Source organism: Alosa sapidissima, chromosome 14 (genome assembly GCF_018492685.1).
Source record: "Alosa sapidissima isolate fAloSap1 chromosome 14, fAloSap1.pri, whole genome shotgun sequence".
Classification (NCBI taxonomy): Eukaryota; Metazoa; Chordata; class Actinopteri; order Clupeiformes; family Clupeidae; genus Alosa; species Alosa sapidissima.
The window spans coordinates 31,532,669-31,557,995 of NC_055970.1; the positions used below are offsets into that span (position 1 = coordinate 31,532,669).

At 41.5% G+C, this 25,327-nt stretch overlaps 1 protein-coding gene across 2 annotated transcripts; it reads right to left on the reverse strand.

Moving 5' to 3' along the window:
* Window positions 1-5,131: 5,131 nt before the first annotated feature.
* lrrc4cb (leucine rich repeat containing 4C, genome duplicate b) lies at window positions 5,132-25,020 on the reverse strand. 2 transcript variants are annotated; one of them, XM_042062498.1, is made up of 3 exons: window positions 24,286-25,020; window positions 20,991-21,075; window positions 5,132-10,511 (listed from the first exon to the last, which is right to left on the reverse strand). In XM_042062498.1, the coding sequence occupies exon 3, from the start codon at window positions 10,455-10,457 to the stop codon at window positions 8,571-8,573; it is 1,887 nt and encodes a 628-aa protein (XP_041918432.1). In that variant the 5' UTR covers window positions 10,458-10,511; window positions 20,991-21,075; window positions 24,286-25,020; the 3' UTR covers window positions 5,132-8,570. The 2 variants fall into 2 exon arrangements, with proteins under 2 accessions (XP_041918432.1, XP_041918431.1); XM_042062497.1 differs by lacking the exon at window positions 20,991-21,075.
* Window positions 25,021-25,327: the final 307 nt, after the last annotated feature.

The following is a 25,327-nucleotide window of genomic DNA, read 5'->3' on the forward strand; positions in this document are numbered from 1 at the left end:
CTGGAAAGCCCTCTGACCCCCGTCACTGGTGGCACTGCAGAGCAGGGGCGGACAGGAGCAGCCGAGATGCTGTCAGACTGTTTCACAGCCAGGACTTGTGCCTCGCTGTCCTGATTCAAGAGATTGATGATGAGCAGGGAGGTAAGAACTGTGAAAAGTTGCCATCACAGTCAATCAGGTGTAGCATTGGGTGGAAAGCTAAACCTCTATGACTGGCCTCTCTCCTGCACTGGCAGACATGGTCCTGTAGATATAGGCAAGCGTGTCATTAAATGCAGGCAAATTAACTTAACTACAGCTAACACACCTCAAAAAGATTTATTTTCTAGTTGGAAATAATATCCAGCACAACTATCTCTATTGAGCATAGCTGTAAATATCCCTAAGACTCTTCTTTTATTTTCGTTAGAGGTGCTATCCATACCTAGCCTGATGTGGTCATACTGAAATTCTAGTCAGAATATAAGTCTGATACTGCTCCATTTGGATGTAATTATGGGGCGTGTTTCAACCGATACAGGGGCTGAATCCTGTAGGAAAAACACCAGAACCATCCTTCTTCTACAAAATTGCCTTAACATTGTTTTCTGGTATTTTTTTTTTTTAAGTTATTGCACTGTCAATATCTTCTAGACCCTGTGGCGAAATCTAAATGTCTACCTTCTATCAATAGTGTTTTTTATTGGGAGATCCAGAATGAATGAAACACTTTGTAATTAAACATAATTTACAAAGACATTGTACCATACTGAAAGCTAATATTTTGTCACTAGCAACCTACATCTGTCCTCTGCAAACACAGTTGCATTTTCATGTTCTTCTGGTCCGAACAAGTCCAGACCGATCTTCCCGACCTCAAATGTTGTGGGCAGGGCTAAATTCAGCTGGCATCCAGGCTAATCCATACCGCCACCTAATGCTGAGTCTCACAACTTTAAGTCTTAGAGAACGCATGATTGATTTCACTGCAGCACGATCCATGTTTGACTCAAACTCACAACCTCATGTACAGTATCCTCTTTCCAATGATTAAACATTTCAGTCAGCTATCCACTTGCTACCACTACACCCATGATTCAAATAAAGGGTTTGTCTAAGTGAAAATGCCTAATGTATGTTTAAATACATGCCACTGAAATGCTGGAGTAAGTAAAGTAAACACACCCTGTGCCTGTCTTCAGCTGTGAGAGGATGAAATGTACTGAAATGCATTTGAGATTAAACAAGGTAAGGGAATCTTTTTCAGGTCTTCCGGCCATCTGTGACAGGAAAATGCCATTAACACATAATTAAGCTGCCATGGTGAGTCATAAGTCCAAACAGCTGTTAATTACAATGCAGGCAAAATATTTCCAAAATAAGCGAAGTCATGGAAAGTAACTGAAAGCTAAATTACTGTTTTGAAGTATTTTCAAATGAGCTGTTGTATTTTGGGACTCATGGTCCTTTTCACCATTTTTCTTGCTGATTTTTTCTTAGCAGACTTACAAAATGCCTTGCTGAAGTGCTTATCACCCAAGTGAAATAACTAATCATTTTAGAACACATTACACAGTCCTTGCCACATTGAAATGGTAAGTGTAACAGGGTACAATTTTTAACAAATGTGGCTAACAGCACTGCTGTGTTATGTATATCAGAGAAAAAACTGTTTGGGGTTTGGCTGGGATATGTGTAATTTGTGTATCATTATGATGTAATATAGATGTGGATATTTCCGAGGACATTCATGTGCAGGAGAAAACAGAGGTAAGAGACCTACATACTGTATAAATCAATTGTCATATTTATATTTAGTCAGTCAGAGAGCTGGTGTGTGCACCACTTAGCCACTACATAGCCACTACACTGCATAGTGTGTTAGTGGTTTAGCACGACCAAGTTGTATGAAAAGCAGCTAATTGCATTGGAGTTGACTGCTTAAAGGGACACCAGGCAAACCTGATGCTTTTTCTCTACGAAGCTCCCCCTTGCGTCTGTACGTGTCGATACGTGTGCGAGCCCTCGCTCGGTCTGAAGCTCTTTTCCTTTTCTTTGCATCTTCCGTCAAGGGTTTTCGCTGCTTCTTAGCCGGCTCTGCCATTATACACACGTTTGCAACAATCGCTAGCGTTTCGTTAGCCTGCCTCTGTGCTGGGGATGCAGGATGTAAACTGACCCTGCTTCTCGCGATGTCTGAGACTTTGTGAGACTGAAGGACGGCGGGTAGGATACACCGAACTTGCAAGTGGAATATTCTTCCTATACAGTCAGTAGGGGCGGGCGAAAGAGTCTTCATTCGCCCTGTAATGAGTCATTTTACCATATACCGACTTACAGCAATTTTTCACATAGATCTGAGTACTGTTGGCAAGCTACAAAAAAAACTTAAAAATCCTGAAAAAAATCAGTTCTACCTTGAGTTGCTGCAGCCAACAGCTAGAGGTGCCAGGCAGCTACAGTGCTACACTCTTGGGGCATGAACATGGGGACTCATGAGCATGCCCCCAGAGTGTAGCTGCCTGTAAGCTCTGTGGCTTGTGACTTGCAGTTATTAGCTCGTAAACAAGGCTGTGCTTTGCGGGTAGTTCCTTGCTAACATGCTAACGCAAAGTAGAGAAAGATTTTTCGTTATGATATTATCGTCACCTCAGACGTATTTTTTTTTTAGATTTAATAGAGCTTATTATACTTTTTAATAGTGCTTCTGCTTTAGATTTTATAGTACCTTATTATGTTTCTGCAAAATATAAGAACACAAAATCCTGAACTAGTTTTATTTAAAAAATATTGCTGTCTACTATATTTTGACTAAGTTTCAAGTGGCATACATCACGCACCCTTCACTTGGATTGGCAGTCGGCGTCACCTTGCTGGCGGCATAACGACCACTTATCTCTTGTGACTGTAAAATGTCAACTCTGATTGAAAAAGACTGGCAGCTGGTCGCTTTGACTCTTGTCTCTTGTAGCTAATGACAAGGGGTTAGTTTTGTTATCAATACACAGATTGTTTTTCACATGGGGTTCGAAAAGTCATAATTGAATAATACATCATAAAAACAGTTATTTCAGTAATGAAAATCCAATGACCACATCAGAAATGCATCCCCCCACATACACACACACACACACACACATAAACCACTCCCACTCCCCACCCCCTGCAGTTCTGTGTCTTTTTTCTTGCTAATAATTACAGAAATGTTAACTTGCATCACATGTCGCAGATTGCCCCATGAGGAAATCTAATTACTTTGAACATCCCTTTGAGAAATGAGATGTGTAATTACAGTTCAGCTGCAGATAAATTGATGTTTGTAGTTAGCGCTCATCCATGGAGATGAAGAGACTTTTGATAATGTTACAATGTTGGCTGGATTATGAAGATTGATTTTGCTCTGCAGATCATAGTGCTTCAGCTATGTCATTTGGATATACACTAAATCATCCCTTGTCTGCAGGTGGAAATGATTGGGCACTTACACATGTTTATATTAAGGTCGGCATTGTGGCATAAACTACTAGTGCCTTGCAACACGTTTGCAGGGCTTCATTACTGCAGAGGCAGATAAGCCAGCATGTGAAATGGGACCAAAAGCAATAGTGTGGCATATGATGAAATTGTCATAAATCAAGATACTGACAAACAGGCCCTTAGATAGTTACAAGATGATCATGCATATAGTACTATGCACCACACATTTGCACATAAACACTAAACAAAGTAGAATGAAGGAGTCGGATATGATGAAATCCTTTGGCTGCATCACAAACATAATCTTTAGAATGCCTTGCTGCAGTGGAGGTATCATTGTTCTGACACTAAATGGCTTTGGCTAGAATTTAGTAGCTTTGCCCTTGCAATGTCACCCCTTCCTTGATATTCAGCACAGTATTTCAGGGCAAAGTGAGTGAAGAACTGGAGTTCAACAGCACAGTTTCTTTTTTCTATCATGTGGGCAGAACCACAGCATAATATGCATATCAAGTTCAGCTCAGTTGTTCCTGATGCAAATCTACTCTCCAAATTAGTAAAACCAAGTTAATCCTTAATGTAAAACTTGACGTGACCAGGTTATCTTGACCAGCACTATATATTATAACAAAGCATGATCAGATCTGGGCATTGAATAATGACCCGTCAAATCAAAGGGAAATACGCCCCCTGGGAATGTGTGATTTTGTTTTCATGACTACAAAAATAATCAAACTTGTTATGAAAAGCATTTTAGTGGTGAATTGGTCTTTCCTTTGAGTTACACAGCAAAATAACATTGTCTAGGCAGAGTTAATTAACTGATGCAGCCCCCCTCTGTCAGAGACTTGGCACAATCTAAGACAACATAAATTAAGCCAACAAGTGTCTGAGGTGAACAAGATTTTGACTTAACTCTCGTGAATTAGATGTCAGACTGCTTATAACTCATCTGGGACAACCGGAGAACCAAGTCCATCATTTACTAAGAGTTGCGGCACCTTGTCTGAAGGTGACCTATGTCACCATCTTCTATTTCACTGAAGTGGCATCTATATTAGATGTTACATAAAGGAATGAAAGTAATCATGAATAAACATATAAATTAATATACGATGTGAACATTGTTCAGAGATGGATTACACTGCTATTTGCTAGAGGGAAAAACAAAAGAGCAGAGTATTTTTTTACCATCCGAAGTCACCTACTTTATTTCAGTTTATCTGTTCTGCTTAGAGCCACACAAGCCGAATAGCATTCAAATGCAATAAACTGACTTCAGATCCCCAACCCAATATTTTCATATGAGAAGAGGCCATTAAACAGCCACTATGGCGATGCTCATTTAAACAGGCCTGCAATTGTGCCACTGATATTTCCCTGTGTACGTCCTAAACACTCCCTTCACACATCCCATATGAGTTTCTTGCGGGCAGCCTTCACTTGGCACACCACTGTGTTCCTCAGTGTAAGTGATTTTAACACTTCGCCTGGGAATCTTACTGAGGAATGTGCATGTGTGTGTGAGAGAGAGAGAGAGAGAAAGAGAAAGAGAGAGAGAGAAAGAGAGAGAAATGGTGATTGAAATTATCCGTTGATGGCTGGCCACTCTGTCTGCACCACAACATGTTGGTCACCACTGTATCTTAATAAACTAAATGATTAAACAAACAGATTGTAAAAAGACACATTTTATTTTTTTTATTTGGGTATGAAGTTCAGTACAATCTCTTGAATTAATAAATGACTTTTTTTGGAAATGTAAGGAAACGACTTCACAGCAGTGACCTTATTGTTATTCAATGGTCTACACATGAGACAGCAAAACTGACTTGGAAAAAGATTTGGTGTGAAAAGGACTCCATGAAAGTCCACCACTAAAGAAATCTCTTGTCCTTCAGAAAAAAAGAAGAAATGAGAAAAGAGGATGCAATGATGAATTGCACTCGTCATTAGGTAGCATGTATACACGCATGTGATCGCAAATAACTACACCAGTGTTACAGCCATGTTACCGCTGCAACTGTGAAGGCATTCAGGGCCATGCTACCAGTTGCAGCAGAACCAGCAGTCGACGCTGAAGTAATTACCACATGAAAACAGACATACATGTGCAGCCTAATGGAATGTACATTGTTCCTCCGATAGCTCTCGCCTTGAGAAGACACGGTCTGAGCTTTTTAACAATCTGGTGACTCAATTATTCATAGGGTGACAGTAAAGCACATGGATATAGCAATGTTATTTTATGAGCTGTCAAGTTAAGTACATTGTCTTAAAAAGCCAGTTTAGCCAGTCAGCCTTGAATCGCCCCACTTTCAATTCATCCTATAAATTTTGCAGTCCAGTGTTTTTTGGATTGACAGCCGTGAGTTATAAGGTTGAACAGGACGGGCTGAGGTGTTACTGGAGCATGTACTTCAGAACGACACACACAACAAGGATTCCAGTACTCAAATCATTCAAAGTATTTTAAGTCAAAGAAATGGAAACAACCACACCCACCCAACCCTACAGTATTGTACACTACCAAAGGAAACAATTAATTTTTTTCTTTTTTTTTCTTCCCATACCCTATTTTACAAACAAAATAAAAACAAAAAGAGAAAAAGGGAAACAATGGTTTACATTTGAGCTACAGACCTCTTGGCCAAGTGTGAGAGAAATACACTTTTATTGGTACTGGTAATGATGTTATGAAGTTTGTATTTTTGTTTGTAATTATCATGTTTGGTAACAAGGGAATTATAAAAACTATTTAGATATCTTCAGTTGGATGTTCAGGAGGACAAATACATAACAGAGCAGGTTAACACTTTAGGCTGGGGTTAACATAAGACAAGGGGATGTAGGACAGTGGAGAAGTGGTTAGAAACACAACATGAAGACTTAACCCAGGTTAAAAAGAATAATGATATAAGATTAAATCTAAATAAATCTAATTAACTAAGTACCATGGCCAAATGCTCTTCTTGAAAGATTAGTTTATTTGTTCAATATTCTTCAATAGCCTTTCAGTGAAATGTTTTAGAACAGGTCTGCCAGCCATGATGGTTTAGTTTCCATGGTTACCCTAACATTTTATTTTTTATGTCAGAAGTTATTTCACTCTGGCTTGAAAGGGACCTCTGACAGTTTGGTGTATAAATGGGTCCCCCTTGACCTCATCAACTGCATTTGATTTGGAGAACTTAAAGGAGTCCTACATTATTCACCTCTATCCTCAAAGAAAGAAACAGGTAGGCTACTTATCAACCTCTATTATAGAGCGCTCTCAACACCATTTTTTTTATTCTGTGGGGTACCATTTACATATGTTTAAAATAAATAATACATATAAATAATTTATAACAAAAATTAACTGATTTTAGTTTTTCCCTCATGAAATAACACTTTTTACATTATTGCTTCATACGTACACAGTAGCCTCCTTGATCTTTTTCAAGCCAACGATGTGCATTGTGTAATAATTGTATACAAAACAAAAGGATCAAAGCCTTTCAAAAGTCTTATGTGGATCTCCCCAACCAAAGGTAAGTCATTTTCACAGAGCAGCATCGACACGGCCCCCTGGGCCAAAGTGTTAAATATGAATTATTGAGGGTGTTTAACTTGAAGTCCTCCAATGGGGCAAAGGGCCAAATTGTAGTGACTGTCAGCTGTGGCTACATCTAGACTGACAGATATATATATTTTTTTTTTTTAAATAATGGTCTGCCACCCTTCCTGCACAGAATAGAGTTCTCACTTTTCAAAATTAAATTGGAAAAGCTTTGACTGCAAAAAGTCATTGCATTGCTATTTAAGACAATCTAGCATTGGACCTTCATCACACTATCTCCACATATCTGACATGAGAAGTAGACAGCGGGCTGACTATATATACGTGTTTTATATGTCCTGTTTCTTTAGATGCCTGGGTTGGTTTTGCTCTGGTATAGACAGACAATGTGCAGCTAATTTGAATTCTTGACCATCCCACATCCACTTATTTTCTTACAGTAGCTTTGATAGAGAGTGATGCATTTCAATTTTAGAGCCTGGCTTTTATCCCATTCTGGGCTTTTACGGTAAGAAAAAACATCCAAGGGTACATAACTGGAATATCAGGAGGGCATGAACTATGAAAACTGTGAATGTAATTGAATGCTTGCAACAAAAACAGATTGAGAGTGAAACGTTGATATGTAAGTTCTGAATATGTTTTTATCACATAAATGCACATGTTTAATGTTGGCATTCACTTTCTCCATATGGCATGTACAGCAGCTGGTATTTAAAGTGATTCAGTAGGTAGTTATGTCTTCTCCTTATACAACCCACAGTCATGGTATAGGAGGCCAGAAGATAAGAGCTAGTCTTTACATTCAGCCATCAGATGGACATGACTCATCTATCATAAGACTACAGGTACTGTATAAAACTTCAATTATAGCTCTTTACTGAAAATAAATATTTGTAGGGAATAAGGGATTGTGATAGCCTGGTTATATTGTTGACTTAAGTTATCGAATTTGTAGCATTTTTTTCAGAGATGCAGCATTTTTTTCTATATGAAAATAGCAGCGTCAGTGTTTCAACAATCTTGAAAAGCGTGTGTGTTTTCAGATGTAATGATTTTGGATTTCCAAAAAGTTACATTGCTGAACACTAATGTGCACACATATTAGGTAAACCATTTTTTCCCCAAAGAAACATAAAAGAAAACGATAAGTGCTGATTGAAAAATGTTCTTTTTCTTCCTTGACTCAGCCACTACATATATTTTAAATAAATAACTTTTGTTTTGTAAAGACACTTGTTTAAAGAGTACATACATCTTCTCAATGACATTGATAAATGTTGTCTCTCTCCCTCGACAAGTCCACCTGTTGTTTTACACTGAAGGATTCTGTCCATTGGTTGAATTATTCCTACATTTTATGATCCTAATCTCACCTCTGAAATGACATTCATGTAATCCATTAAAGACGGACCACACCTTGACATCTAAATGAAACCACCAATTTTCTACAAATTTAGTGAGACACTAAATTCTTTTTTTCATTCGATTCCACTACCTCTTCCAAACACACATAGTCCAATGCCAACCCATTATTTCCAACTCAGACAGACTAGATTTGCGTCTCTTGAACATTGTCTTTTGAGCTGGCTTGGATTAGTAAAGGTTCATGCGCTGAAGTATGCAAGGAACTGATTGTGGGGCCGTGGTTATAAGGAGTCTTATAGGAATTGTAATGATTGTAGTGGTCATGCCCCAGGTGGGGCAGAGTCAGATGGTTCTCTAGGGAGGGAATCCCTGTTAGCTCCTCGTCCACGTTTATGATCTCTATGGTCTGAGTGGGGCCGTCGGGATCCTGCAGGTGATGCTGCTTTCGCATCTTATAGAAGATAATGAGCATGACAGCAGCCATGAGTGTGATCGCTACAAAGCAGCCAATAATGATCTTGGTAGTCTTCATGACCTCGTCCAGACCATCGACACTCTCCGCGTCGATGTCCGTCACAGGGATCGTGTAGGCTCTCTCCGTGGCGACTGGAGTCCCCCTGGTTGTGGAGGACGACGCCCAGCTGTTGGCCGGCTGGACGGGGGTCCTGCCCTCTTCAATTGACTCGATAGTTTCGACAGTGACCGTGGTGAAGTAGGTGACGCCACTGTTCTCTATAGACGTCACGTTTAGAAAAGCTGACACAGACGTGTTGCCTGCCATGTTGACAACTATGCACGTATACCTCCCTATGTCCCCCATTGAAACATTGGAAAAGACCAGTGTCCCGTCATTGAGAATGGAGATTCTCGAGAGGACAGCACCAATATTTATCATGGAGCCATTTGGCGTCTGCCAGGTGATTGAGGTCCATGTGTTTGTTCCACATCTGAGTTCTGCAGACATCCCCTCTGTAACGTTAAGGTCTGTGGGTGGCTCTGCTATGATAGGAGCATGACACTGAAAATAGCTCTGGTCAAGGTCTCCGATGTATCGTCCCCTGTAGTTGACCGGTGAGTAGCAGCGGGCGCAGCAGCTAACATTAGCTGGAGCCACCTCCTTCAGCCACCAGCTAAGCCATAGTATGTCGCAGTTGCAATTCCAAGGATTGTGGTGTAAGTGCACCCTCTCTAAGCGCTGCAGGGGATTGAAGAGCTCGTGTGGGAGGAGGGTGAGGTTATTGTGGGCCAGGTTGAGCTCGATCAGCGACTGCAGGTCGTCGAAGGAGTTCCTCTCGATGGTCTGGATTTGCGCGTGCATCATCCACAGCCGCTTGAGGTTGGCGAGCCCCCGGAAGGAGCCGGGCTGCAGCACCGAGAGCTGGTTGCCCGAGAGCTCCAGCTCCTCCAGCCTCTCTAGGGGCACGGTGTTGGGGATCTCCTTGAGGTTACACATGCCCAGGTTGAGATAGCGCAGATTGCTCAAGCCTTTGAACGCCGCCTGGGAGACGTAGGAGAGCCGCTTGAGCTCGCCCAGGTCGAGCCGCTGCAGGGACGGGAGGCGGTTGAAGGCGTAGGCATGGATGCTCTCAATGGGGTTGTTCCTCAGCCACAGCTCCTTCAGCTTGGACAGGTACTCGAAGGCTGCATTGGGAATGGTAGTAAGGCGATTGTCGAAAAGCTCCAGCGTGTTGAGACTGGCGAGTCCATTGAACGCCCCGATCTCGATGCTCCGGATGTGGTTCTTGCTGAGCTGCAGGACCTCGAGGTGGCGCAAGTGCTTGAAACTGTCCACCTTGATGACCTGGATGAGATTGTCCTGGAGGTTCAGGTAACGCGTGTTTGTGGATACGCCATCGGGCACGTCGCGCAGTCCTCGGCGCGTGCAGATGACCTTGCTGAACTGGTTGCTGCAGGAGCACACCGACGGACACGTCTGGGCTCTGACCAACCCAGCCACCACCAACAGCTGCAAAAACAGCAGCAGCACGAAGAGTGGGTCAGACACGGCTCCTTTCCATCTAGGACCTCTCATCATCTGGTTCCAATGGTAAGAGGTCATCTTGTTCAACATTCATAATTTATCAGCTGCTGTTCCTCGCTCTCCAAATCTCTGGAATTAGACGGTCTAAAAAACAAAAATAAAATCAGGGTTAATATGGAATGCACATAAAAAATAAATGTGCCAGTCACATAACAACATTACATATGCTACTAATAATATTACTTTTACTTGCCCTACCACTGAAATCAGATTGCAAATCAGGGGAATGTACTTCTCCTGAAAAAGCATTGATCTGCATTGCATCCACCAAGGTCTTTTAACTCAGTCGGAGCAGGCTTTGGAGTCAGAGGCGCATGCTACAATATAGATCCTTTTGTTCTGAGTAGAATGTGGTTTGATATCTGGATGTTTCTCACAGCACACAGTTCTCTTTTAGCTACACATGAATTATGATTAGGTAGCATGCTGGGAGAGAGCCTGCACTTGACATTCCACATCATGAAACACTGCCATCAAATGCATGCTGTTTAGTATAGCCGTCCAACAATAGAGAAGATGTACTGCACACCAAAAAAGACAGAAGACTGCTCCCCTTAAGTGATGGATATTTACACGTCATGCCTCGCAGTTAACATCAGGCCATAAAGGCTGGCGCTTTGTGTGCAATTCCACGGAATGTTCCCCCAGAGAGGAAGTGTGTGGTCTCACAGGTGTTGTTTTTAAACCCATTAACAGCAGATTAAATGAGAGCCTTTGGCCACCGCAGATATTCCGCTCAGATGGATATTCCACAAAATCAGATAAGACTGCAGCCAGTAAATCTGAAGAAGACAACACTGTGGTAAAAATAGCAGCACTGTGACTTCATGGTAATTTAATCTTACTACTCGATGGATGATAGTTTGCATCCGTTCGGGTCAAAATATTCGACTCCTTCACAACTTTAAGCATTTATCTAAATCAGCATGTCTATTTTTTTACTGTCATGAATGTAAAAATGCTATTATAAGTTATCACTGTTAAAATGGTGGACCAGACCTTTCATACTGTGATTACATCTACTGAGGTAGTGACAGTTCACAATAAAATATTGGTGTTGCAATAAAAGAGTGGGGACTAGATAATGGGACAGAGACTGATATCTAACAGATGCAGTTGACCCAGTTGAAAATGACAAGTTGCTCAACATAAAACAAAAGCTGAAACCAGAGCACCCTGTGTGCAGGTGCATGGACTCAGATGGCAGGTGCACGAAGGCTTCCATACGCTTTAAAATATAGTGGATTTACAAAAAATAACCATACAGGTCTGATGTACAAGAAACACACTATCAGGTCATGCTGACATTGAAAGAACGAAAGCACGCCACAACCGCAAGAATGTCTATAGATAATCTTTCAGAATATACAGGGACAAATGTGGTTCCCACTAACATTGTGGAATGCAGATGTAATCAGAACCTATAAATGCTAATGTATTAGGTAGAGGTGCATCGCAGATATAAATTGCAGGGCTATTGCAAATGAGTGATGTCAGGGAGGGAGATTAAATGGGCGACTAATTTTCCTGTATGTTAGGATAGATACTCTCATACCGGTGTTAAAACAGTTTTAACACACAAGCATACGCTTCGCCCATTACTATAATGAAACAATCAGATGGAATTGCAGCAGCCCTTTCCAGCAGCACCTGTCTCAGACTCTGCAGGTGGATTGAAATGCAGGGGGGCCTAAAGCTCTGGATCTGAACACTCTTATCAGAGCTGCTAAATACGGTGGCACCATTTAAACACCAGACACACACACAGCATGCTCACGGACACTCAGAATATGACACATGGTCAAAAAACAAGCACACCAGGAGCAGATTTATGATAATGGGACCATTTCTGCTGTGCTGACGTTTCATGTGTCATATATTTAATTCCTGATTATACCTGCATATCATAATGCCATCGGACATTTCTACTCAACAATGAGCGCCATTTAAGTATTTCAAATGTCATCAAACACACAGTATCCTCTCTGCCATAGTCATTTGGATTACAAGAACCAATGAATCCGAAACAGAAATGACAGCCTCTGACTGTAGAATGTGTTTGAAAGCTGAGTGTTCTAACCTCAAACAGAACAGAGCCACTGAGGATTACATTTAACAAAAACAGCTCAGACCTCTGGACTTAGTCACAGGCTCTGTGTATAAGGTCAGCGTAGTGCCAGAGCGTGCCTCATAAAATGATTACCCACTTTCTGCCTCTCCATTTCCACAGCCATAACAAACAAATGCTGAGAATATTACAACAAATAAAAGCTGAGAATGGAGATGAAAACTGTTTTAAGAGGAAGGTCATGCACATTAAACCTGCAAACCTGCAATAAACCTGTCTGTTAAATGTGTGTTCACATGTTCTTATTGCACATTACTGCAGTGCTGAGGGTGAGCTGGAGCTGAAGCAAATGATGTGAAAGCATAGTAATGAAAGGTGTTTTCCACCTATTTTTGGCCCTCCACGCTCCCCATTTCTATTCATTCTTTGTGAATCGCTAATAATGAAGAGATAAGTGTACAGCCATGCTGCTCTCTGATAGACAGCCAGGGACTCAGAGCTGGGCTTTCACATGAGCGGCTCATTTTTGGTGGTAAACATTGTACTTCACTACTTCAGCATTTCCTCTACGACCTGGTCTGCTAGACCAAACCTACAAGCTCTAAAAGAAGTATGATTCATCCTCAAGTAAACTCTTAAAGAGCTTATTTTCCTCTTTTTTTCTTTTACCGTTGCTTACTTGCAGAGGGAACCAATACATTTGATGCGTTAAATCCTTTTCAGAGTTTAAGTCAGTGCAATCCACCCTTGCTGTGGTGGAAGACCGAGCATACCCCTCTCTCAGAATTTCCTCTGAGAAAAGCAGCATAAATATTGTCCATTAATTCAGGCCAACCAGTTTGGGTTTTGCATTTTATGCAATGTGCAAATGCACATAAACCCATATACAGTAGTCATTTCAGGGACCTACAGCAAGCAGCTTTTAAACTGATTTTTAATTTTGAGGGCAACTGAATTCCCATGGGAAAATTCAACAATTTCTGAATGTTATTCACACTTTTTCAGCCAGTTTCCCGTACATGGATTAAGCCTAGTCCTGGAAGTCTCTCCCTCCCAGGCAAACCCTAGCTATCTTAGGCCCATTATTTATCAATTTATTTATTTATTTTATTTTGTTTTGTTTTCCTGTGACATCAGCGCCAGCACATCTCTGTGAAAATCCATGAGTCAGAGATGGCATGAATGTGTGCATCCCTGTCACAGTCACGCTCTGTGGCGGCACTCCCGAGGCGGCCGCTGAGCATAGAGACAGACACCCACATTAATTACAGGCCAGCCAATCCTGCGACTGTGACATAAAAATATATACGCCGAGGCTGCCGAGAGTTCTCAGTACTTGAACCCAGTGCGTGGTATCCGTGTTAGCGTCTGCACTCGCACCACAGGGGGGCGGGCTATGATTAAATGCTCCATAAAAGTACTGTGTAAGAAACACTCTGTCTTTCATAAGGTTTAAGTCCTTGCAGAACACATTGAGCAGCAATGGGCGTTTGAAGGCACATCATTAGGATGGTGGGGCTTACTGTGGCACGCTTCCACACTACCTGTCACAGGGAAATGCATAGGTTTCAAAGCTTGCCGCAGTGTGCAAGGGCCAAACATATGTTCATTTTATGGAGCTACAGAGGAGGGCGATCAGGTGATCACCTGTGCTTTTCATGTCTTCACCTCAAACATTTCATTTGTCAAAACGAAATTTGCACTGCTGCACCATAATCCTGCCTAACGTAGAAGGTAGAGTAATAGTAGAAACTTCCTCTATAGACATTTCTTGACATCTATAAATTTTGTTTCCTGTCATTTCTTTTGTCACTACCACATCACTGGTGGTGTAGTAGCACAGCCACAGTGTCAAAGATACGTGAGGAGAAAGACGGTCTAAAATTCATCTAAAAGTCTAAACATTAGACACAAACATTAGGGCACATATTAAAAAGTGGGCTGTTCAAATACAGTTAGACATTTTCATAATAGTACTCTGTGTTCTACTTTACACAATGTAATTTTATACACAATGACAGTAATGTAAGAGCAAAACATGAAATACGCTTAAGGCCACTAATCATTTAATGCAGTCAGTTCCATAATAGATTGGCTATGGTGAGAACACTGCATCAAATTACTGTAATACAAGGCTGAGTTACTGTAGGTCATACTTGCCTGACAAAATATGTGAACAAAACAATGTTGGACTTCTGTTTTTTTAAATGATGCGTCTCCAGTACACCATTCCACAAGGCCCCATGGCCAGAATGTTTCCCCCCACCACCCCCACACCCCCCTCAAACGTAATTAGGCTCAGGTGGTGGCTAATGGCCTAGTCATGTATGTGGAAGGTTGGAGGCCCAGAAGGATGGGGGGGGATCCCGTCAGCGACCCAAAAACAGGACAGGAGGCTGTGATTTGAATCCATCTTAACGGACCAATTTCAAAATGTGCTCGGTGGTGCTGCAGGCCTATTCGTGTTGAGTACTTATTGTGGTGCATTGTGAGAGCAGCACAGCACAATGAATTGAACTACATCAAAAGGCCCATCTGATCAACTCCTTTACTATGTTTACACTGTTGACCACAGAGGATTGTGACTCTTGTATGTTCTTTTCGTCAAAAAGAACAGCAATATGTGTTCATTCTCAATCCAGCATAGAAATGCTGGATGGGTTTCCCTTACATTTGATCTTGCTGGCAACTGAATGAATAACACATCACTGATCTACATCTCTGATTAATAAATTACTGGAAAATCTGTTGCAATGTATTCTTAGTGTTTTTCAAAGGGAGTGGCGGGTAGTCTTCTAAAATCTTAAGCATACCTTAAGCAAATATCTATACAGCCCACACATTTTATAAAGGCAAAGCAATTACTTTAACGCCCTTCGGTTCATAATTATTTGCAGTGAGGGCCAACGTATTTCTGCACCTGAGAATTACCCACTGGGACTGAAACATCAGCAGTGATCTACAGAAGTACATTTGCGGGCTTCTTCCCTAGAGAGATCTGCATTGGACTGTGGAGCTCTGTAAACAATGTTACTTAAATCAACACACACACACAAGCACACACACACTCACACACACACACACACACACACACACACACACACACACACACACACACACACACACACACTTCCTAAAATTCCTAAAATATACACCAAGCCACACCACATCTAATCACTTTAAGAGCAGTGCCCTAAAAAATATATTTTAGTTCACTGCATCAGTGTAAAGAAAAATCATTCACAGAGCTCATCCTTCATATCACCACAGCAGCCAAAACTGGTACTCAGAAAGTGACACGCTGACATGCCTAAAAAAGGAGACCCAGCACATCTCAAAGCCGCAAGGAGATTGAAGTGCAGTGCTCTGGCATCGGCTCCCTCCTTCATTTTAATGACACACACACAAGCACACACACAGACAGACAGACACACACACACACACACACACACACACACACACACACACACACACACACACACACACACGCATCCCAGCATCCATATTTAAAAAGAAACAACATTCTAGTCGAGTCGTATAGCGTGGCTATCAAGCTTCTGGCTAGAGAAATAACGTATCTGTGTTGGTGTATGACTCATCTAGTGAATGATGTAGGATATGACTACAGATACACAATCTTTGTAAACATCAGTGTGTGTTCTTGTTCGTTTCTCATTTACTCGTCAACAGAGCTTTTCTGATCCTTGATTTCACACTACTGGCCGGTTTAGATTGACAGGAGTCAGACTAGGTCATTCAATCTTAATGGAACAACAGCCCCGTGCGAGCAAAGCCTTTTGAAAAGTACTGCTCGCCGCCGAGCTCACTGAGTCTACTCCACTGACTTCTCACTCATTTAGTTTCCTATATAAAACTTTACTGCAGCATTATACCTGACTCTGGGCTGCACACTCATTGCTCTTGTTTTTTCAACAGTTAAAACCAAGGACATATTCAGGTTGCACCTCTTTATCATGTTATCTTGCCTGAATACTAAATGCTCGGCTGACTTAAGTGGGAATGGCTCGCTCTTACCCTTGAAATGCACACAGGGAACTGAGCCACAATCAAGTGGCATGAGAAGAACTGAATCGATGTTGAGGGATTGCTCATCGGCTGACCAACCAACCGCTCCTGCCCAACCGCAGAGAGACCAGCGATGGACAGGATGATGAAAGTAAAGCAAAGGGAGCATGTACGTAAATCATACATACAAGGGAAATATTTGTATGATGTGGGTGTGCATGTGTGACAGAGATAGAGAGAGAGAGAGAGAGAGAGAGAGGGAGGGAGGGAGGGAGGAAGATACAGAGGGATGAGAAGGAGGAAGACAGAGTGCAGGAGGGAGGGGTGTGAGGAAAAAAAGGGAAGCAGCTTTGGCACACTGCATTAATAGTCGGAGCACATAGAGCATGGAGGCACATTCATTATTCAGCAGCTAAGTCACCATGTATAGTAATTAAACACAAAATCACAGCTGGAAATAGAGGTCGCTATTATAGGTAAAATCTAGATTGTGCTGGCATGGTGCTCTCAGTTGGCAGATTCAACAAGTCTTCATTTGAACAGGCAAATGATTGCAGATCATAGATATTGCAGTCCCATTTTAGAAGAAATGGTCTCCTAAGCAAGTAAAGTACACAAGGCGAAAGAAATGGGGGGCCTACGCACACAATATCTACATCCAAACAACTAACATGCCACAGAATGGAAGAGAGGGAAAGAGGGGAATCAGAAATGACTGGATCCCCATGCACAAATGCTGGAGCAACAGCTCACACGACTCTCATCCCCTGAATACAGATTGCATTACACAGGCAATCCTCTCAAAGAGTCTTTGGTGCTGGAGGTGCCCACTGACATGGCAGGGCTGTGGAGAAGACAACATGACCCACAGCAAAGCGCCATGTCCTGCAATTAATAAGGGAGGAGATCCCATATCAGCAGTCGCTGCTCAATATCTCTGTAGGTCAAGCTGGCACGACAAGCGTTGGGGTTCATTGTCGCATGCATTAGCCATTTGCATGCAGAGGAGCCAGAGAGGCGAGTGGAGGGGCGCTGTGTGCAAGTTCCTGACAGTGCACGATAAATCTCCACGGACTGACCTAGGCTGGGTTTTGGGCTGCGGGATGAGATGGCCCCGGCTTGATTAATTGAGAGACGTATGGAATGCCCTCGTTTGTTTATGCTCCCATCAGTTGGGAGATAATCCTCTAGGACATGCTGATTCCACTTACAGGAATGAGCGGTGACTGAGCTGCTGCCACAGCCCACCCATTCATCATGAAGGTGCATCCACCGGTTTACACACACACACACACACACACACACACACACACACTGGGCCCCTGAGTTACGGCTCCAGGCCTCGTCATACCCTGCCTGACACTGTTACGAGTTCATATGAAGGCACACATTATGTGTCTTAAACGGCCTGGGACTTGAGTTCACAGATGAGGTGCTTAGTAATCCAAACTCGGGGAAAGCCGGTGGAATTATAATCAGGTAACCGGGCCAGTTTTGTTTTCCTGCTTAAAATGATAATCTCACTGTAGCCATGCAGTCCTCCCTAGTAATTAGTATTGACTGCATGGGGCAAGGACAATTGGAACACTCAGCAGTGAGCAATCCAGCACACATAAATTCAGTGCATCTTGAGCTTTTGAGTGGATTGTGTCTCGGAGGAGGACACAGCATGCCCCCATCCATCCTGTTAGCTGAAATTTATGCTCTCCAACAGGCAGGAGCTGTTGAGTATCAAGTCCACTGTGTGATGAAATCAGACTGTATTAAGGTGCTGGAAAATGTGGTCGGACCACGGCTGTCCACGTGGGCAAATAGATGTTATTGGTTGGGTGCGGGCTCTGCTAGAATAATGGCAAATGTCAATATGTGGTTGCATGCACACTTTAGATGTGTGAGCACAGCAGGTTAATGTCACCCTGCTGGCTCTCGCACATTGTTTTATAGAACAATCTGCCTCATTTTCTGTGGTGCACGCTTGCTATGTGGGTTTATAATTGATTACTTGAGGCATGCTTTAACGCCGTTAAAGCTGACAGAGGTGAAAAATAGCCAAGCAGAATTCTCGTCAAGGTTTCTACATTACTCTCTGATTTAGCCATGTCTGCTTCTGTTGTGTCTGGACACAAGTCCAAATTGAGACCAAGCTGTATTAATTACAACTGGGACATCTCCACATCTCCACATCTCCTCATCTCCACATCTCCACATCTCCACATCTCCTCATCTCCACATCTCCACATCTCCACATCTCCTCATCTCCTCATCTCCACATCTCCTCATCTCCACATCTCCACATCTCTGCTCTAATCACTCAGTGTTTTATCGCCCTCATTAATAGTACACAATGTTCCATTTGGATCATCAATTTGATATGCTGTGAAGTGTGTGGGGGGGGGGGGGGGGGGGGGACTTAATAAATGTTTAGCTCAAAGGCTGTTTGGGGTCCTGTAGTTTAATACTTTATGCTCAGACGCATATTGTAACAGCACTCACAAATGCTGTAAAATAATCCTGCTCACAAATGCTATGATATGATTATTTCCGAGGACAATGTTTTATTTAGCTTTGTTTGTCAGACTTGATCCATTAAATCTACACCTAGGTGTGTGTCTTCTCACCCCTGTTTGAAGCATCCTGGCAGCCCTCCAGTCTGCCAGATGCCCCTCAGACAGGGTATTCCAGATTGTCAGAGCATGGCGTCAGACATCTGCTGCAGGACTAAACTGCTGTAGCACATTTATGCTTTCAGTTCATCTGCTCTCTCTTGGGCAATGTTCCATTTCCCAACATTCAAATCTATCTGTTGGTTTCCATTTCCTAAAATGGCAAACACATTTGAAAATGACAATGACAAAAAAGGCTAATGATTTTGCTTGACTGAAATGATTTATGCCTCTTTGAATGTCTGTTCACCATTTATTGAGACAACGCCACTCTCATTTCAACAATTCTAGCATCACTCCCAAACTTGAAATAAGACAGACATGTCAAACAAACTAATGGTCAAATTATTATTGCAAATGAACAATCGTTTGGACTAAGGGAAGAAGGAGCCTACTAGGTTACTACATCGGTGTACGAAACAGCTCTATTACTGTTGCTCAGCTCTATCATAGATCACACTTCTGAGGTAGTGTGTGTTTTGAAAGGTAATTAGAGATTCATGAATTCATTTTCATGACATACGATCATGTGGGCAGTTAAAAAAAACCTGTCATTCCCAACAACCACTCAAGCTATATGTTATTTTGTGATCCAGGTCTATAACAATGCAAGTACAGCTCACAGCTCAACGTTATTAAACATATTGCCACAAAAGATTTGCAACATAGACAAGAGTGATGGTGCTCATTAGCTAGCTTGAATGACTAGTCCTGCTTTAACAAAAGACTCGGTAATTCACATTATTTGTTATTTTCATTACAGTTTTGTTGTGATTACATACTATAGAGCAAAATCAATCATGCCATTAGACGGGTAAATGTCCTTGGCTTTTAATTGACACCATTCTAATGATGTCACATCAATATGTTTAACTTTGTGATGTAGAGAAGCAGTGTTTTCTCCCATCCTTCAGCCTATTCATTACAGCTTAATCATGATTGACTGGTTATCAAGTGAGACATGACATGTTACTTCTGATAGAAATAGCCCAAAATCTGATTTCCTTGCATTCAAATTTTTGAAGACAGTGTAATTCCTCATTTCATGCACATCATGTGGTCCCATGATCCTTATCCAATGCCAATTTTAGCCTTAAATGTCAACACTGCAATTTTCCCTGTGGGAACTTAGTTGATACTCTAGTTGATATAACATTGTTCTATCTAAATCATTTATGTTCATCAACTTTGAAGCTCTATCATTTCAGTTTTTACAGTGATATGATAACTTGTTAAAAAACATATGCCTAAGTCAGGGTGTCTATTTAAAGCATATACACTCATAACAGGACTGAATATGCTTTAGTTCAAGTTTTTGATTGCATCAAAGACAAAGGTGACATGATTTTGTTAAGAATTACAGTATTGTGCATTCACACTATGTGTCATATTTTAATTCACGTGACTGGAGACAGAAAGCAAAATAAAATTCTGTTTCATTTAACAAATACAATAGAAAATGGTTTTAATAGCTAACAATCAATCATGTTTCATCTCAACAGCCCAGAGTGTCTCTCCCCTGAATCACTGTCACGGTTTTGTTGTTGGTGCATGTTGGAGAAATGTGACCTGTGTATGCCATCCTGAGACTGTCTTTGTCTGCGTTTTTGTTTCTGTTTATACTAGGTGACATTTTCATTAAAAATGAATGACACATTGAGGTTTGTTTTGGTTGGAATAACATCTGTGTCTTATGTATTAACATCAGAGATGGCCAAGTGAGAAACAGATATGATGTTACTCCCATGAAGATTTTTTACAGCACTAGCTGATTGGGACATTCATCAGCATTGTGACTTCACATACCTACGGTACATGGTTGTTCCACAGTGATGGTCACAGCTGCTTAACATTCCTTTCAGTTCCTCCTCTTGGTTTAAATTCTCAAGGTCTATGTGGATTCAGAAACCACAAGATTAATAAAGGACCAGAATCAGAGAAAAAATGGCTAAAAGCCACATGCGGTAATCAGAGTCAGGAATGTAGTTTGTTGGTAGGCAGACTGAACGGAAGCATAACTACAATCAATTCCATGCTTAGTTAGATGGAAATGTCTGTATTTAAAACCACTACTTGCTCCTACTGGCAGCCTCCCTGTCAATGTATGTGTAATCTTATTCCTTTGCTTGCTGTAAGTATTGATGCCTTCCCCCAGGAGGACAAATAAAAACACTCACAGCTGAATTCACAGTAAGTGCAGGCTTACTTCCCAGCGTACAGTAGCAGGTAGAGCAAAGTAATGTCACCTCCATGTAAACTAGTCCACTTGTGCTTAAATGGCAGGAATTAACGTGGCTAATGGAGGCAGTATTGGCTGAGTGGGCTGTTTTCCATGGCATACACGTCCTGCCCACAGGGGATAGAACCGTTTCTGGCCTATTGCCCCTGGTGACCCATTTAACAAATTAACAGTCAACTTCACCAGTCCAATGTTTTATTCCTGTACTTTTGCACTTCAAACTCACCCAGGTCAGTTAAATATATTCACGGGTCTCTTTTCAAGCAATACAAATTTAGAGCACAGCATAACCAAAAGCCTGTGCTCCATGCCCCTGTAACCACACAGCAATCTGACTCATCAATATAACTGAGAATGACCTTTAACTGATTTATTTGTTAAGAAAAGTATATGTGCCAGCCTGACTTACATGGCTTTGAGGGGATTGCATCACAAGAGATTTTATTCATAATCCACTTTAACTGTGAAAAATACATAATTCTCCTTGAGTCATGAATCTTTTTAACCTCACAACGGATACAAATATTCATCATATGATTTACATCATAAATACATGAAATAAAGAAAATGAAATACATGTAGATGTCCTCTACCCTGCACACACACACCGTCACTCACAGACACAGACACACACACCCTCACAGACACAGACACATGCACACACTGTACACATACACACACACACACACACACACACACACACACACACACACTCACAGACACATTTACATACCCCCCCCCCCCCCCCCGCAACCACACACACACAGTGCTTCTATGCTGCCAGTTTTATACTGCTGCGCTATTTTTTTTTTTTTTAAACACCTGAGCCTAATTAAGTGAGGGTGGTATGAAAACTGTGGTTGGGGGTGATCTTGAGGGGTTATGACCAATGGTCTACAAAAGTAATAAGTATTGTGTCAGAAGAGTAAGAAGAATTTACGGATAGAGTTTAATGTACTTTTAATACCCCCCACATAAAGAAATCCTTATTTAGATGATATGGCTGCTGACAGGTTGCACAAACAAAACAGATGGTTTAGACATCCACCTCTTGGATTGTGTGGTCTTCCACACGGGACTGTATGAATATTTCCAGGAAACTAACAGCTAGATGATGTTACTCAATATTATTGCCACAGCAAGTTTCTTTGGCCTTTTTTAGTGTTATGTTCTGCCGTTTAGTTTGGTTGAGTTTCACATACTGTAGATAATCTGCCAGTAACATAGATAGTCCTGCCATCATCCAACATTCTTACTACTTTATCAGTGAATAGTACCACTGTTAATATGTCTAATATCATTTAGTGGTCAGTAAGCAGCAGACACAGGGACTATAAAAAGGTATGACGGAAAATGGTCTGAATTTCTGATCAGTTCAAAACTTCAGAACAAAAGTCTTCCCTGTTGAAGTTCTCTAAGCATCTCACTTAAGAAGGTTTATTTTAAGGATATATTTATTAGTATCCAAAGTGGCCAATAATTATGGTGTGCAAGACGTTTCTTGTGCAGCCGATTTACTAAAATTGTCAATGTACAGTATAGGCCAGTTTACTGATGCCAACATTAGACCAGTGAGGGGGGAGCTACACACAGGATGACACAGGCTATTCTGTGACTGAATTCTGTCATCTTTACATGAACACCAAAACATGTACTTATGTAGCATAAACACTCTTATTTTGAATGTCTATAAGTATATGAAGTTAAGCATAGTCTACACACCGAACACAACAACTCAGTGACTACACTATAATTAACACAAAACTGTTATTTTTTGGTAACACTTGGATAGTTGGATAGTATGTTAACATACAAGTTCAGTATGTCAGATTGTTGTTGAACAATTACTGAACATCACCTTAACCAAATCCATCCCCTAAACATAACCTTAGCCATCACCTTAACCAAATCCATCCCCTAACCGTAACCTTAGCCATAACTTGTAGTTAATTGAGAGTCAACAGATAGCTGTTGATAATCTGAGCATCTGCAGATAGTCTGTGAGCGGACTATCCAAGTTAAGTGTAACCTTTTTTAGATCATTCTTTCTTTTGTTTTGCTTGCAATGCTGGCAAATGACTTGCAACATATCACTATAACATTACCTCAATACTTTTAGAACCTAAAGGACAGGTTCCTTTAAAACAGTTAAAGCATAAACTCTATATGCCTATTGAAACAGCAGCCCACCACCATGAATCATCCAATATTACATAATGTCTTTGGAGAACCACAATGATGCACATTCCCACAGATTGTGACCTGCTGGAAGCAATCTGCAGTAAAAAGTAGCACCTATGCAAAAACAAATGTGGTTCAGTAGACTCATGGCGTTAACATTTAATTGCTCAGACTACTGCATGTTGCCACCCACGTTGTGAGACCGTCATAGTGATCTTCATGAAACCAATGGACACATTAGCCAACGACATAACGGTGTGCAAGACTAATGGATTCTTAACTGAATGTCTTTCATAGAACTCGTACGAACTCACAAGTTGCATATTTGTTACGTCGCTATCTATGAAATGTCTTGCATATTGTCTATGCACCTGACATGAATATTAATGATCTAATTCCGTACTATGGCAAAAAATAATGATAAATGAAGCAACACGAGGGGGGTAAAAAAAAAAACATCACTCAGACGCACTGTCGCACTGCCACTGCCAAGACCCCCCCCCCCCCCCCAATCACCACCACTACCTCATAGATAGATAGATAGATAGATAGATAGATAGATAGATAGATACCTTCATTTGTTTTGCAAATTATAAAGCACTTGTCTGCAGGCGACATAGCCAATTAAACATTTCAAAAGGTTGCATACAATTATTCATGGAATGCATACACCATACTCACTCATTTATAAAACGCTGAAACGTAAGGGGCTGAAAAATAAAATAAAAAAATCCACAGGAGCTTCGACAATCGACACGTTGTACCCTAATCCATGTAGCCTACGATTAGGTGTTTTGTGGGGTAGGCTACCGCGTTTAGGGTGATGGAACAGGTCTATGAATAAAAACAGAAATACAAAAATATTCAAAATATTCAAGAATTTAAAAATCCCAAGCAAGTCAGAGCAGCATTTTCGCCCAAGTTCAATCGGCACCGTCGAATTCTTTTTTCCCCATGGACAGAAAAAAAAATCACGGGGCTCCCAGCATTGCCTCTTCTCAACTGGTATTCCGATGGGGGAAAATCCAGTTTAGTTATCCCGAACAACTGGAATCCACGGGCGTGTGTTCAGCATGTAATGTAGCCTATATTAGAGAGCGCAGGCTATTTCGCCCTAAATGCGAGCCTTTTGTGATAAAACGTGCATCATCTATGTTCCACAGCTCGTAAGCAGCAGTGCCTAAATCCAAGCCGTCTGTGGTTGATTAATGAGTCAAGTGAAAAATAGCTACCTCTGAAGAGATATGTCTCTTGGCCCTGAAGTTTGAAACGACTCCGATATATCGTATATACACGGTCTAATTATTTTTCAGCAATTTTCAGTCAATACTGTTTTTGCTTTCCCTAAAACCTTGGAAATTTGCCGCGGATCCCAAACTGCAGTGTTATCATGGTAACGGTTCCATGGCTCTAAAATGCTCCAACTGCCCATCGATTCCGTTTACGAGCTGTATCCGAAGACCATCATCAACTCCTCTCAGTGGCAGTGCTCTGTCATCCAGCTGGTGACTTGGACGCTATAGAACTGTTCACGTCTGTATCCGCAGAGCGGCTCTCTAAGGTGAATGAAACGAACCAACAAAAGGGGGTCAAAAAGACAATTGCCTTGTAAGCTTATCAAAGTAGCCTACATGCGGTTCCTCCTTATGAAAGAACGCACTGATGCAGTTTCCATCGTCTACACATCTCCTGCGGTTCCTGAGGCGAATGGAGGACGCTCCGC

Bases quoted from the DNA above. Each gene is read 5' to 3' on its own strand.
- lrrc4cb (XM_042062497.1), bottom strand. From the start codon at position 10,457: ATGTTGAACAAGATGACCTCTTACCATTGGAACCAGATGATGAGAGGT.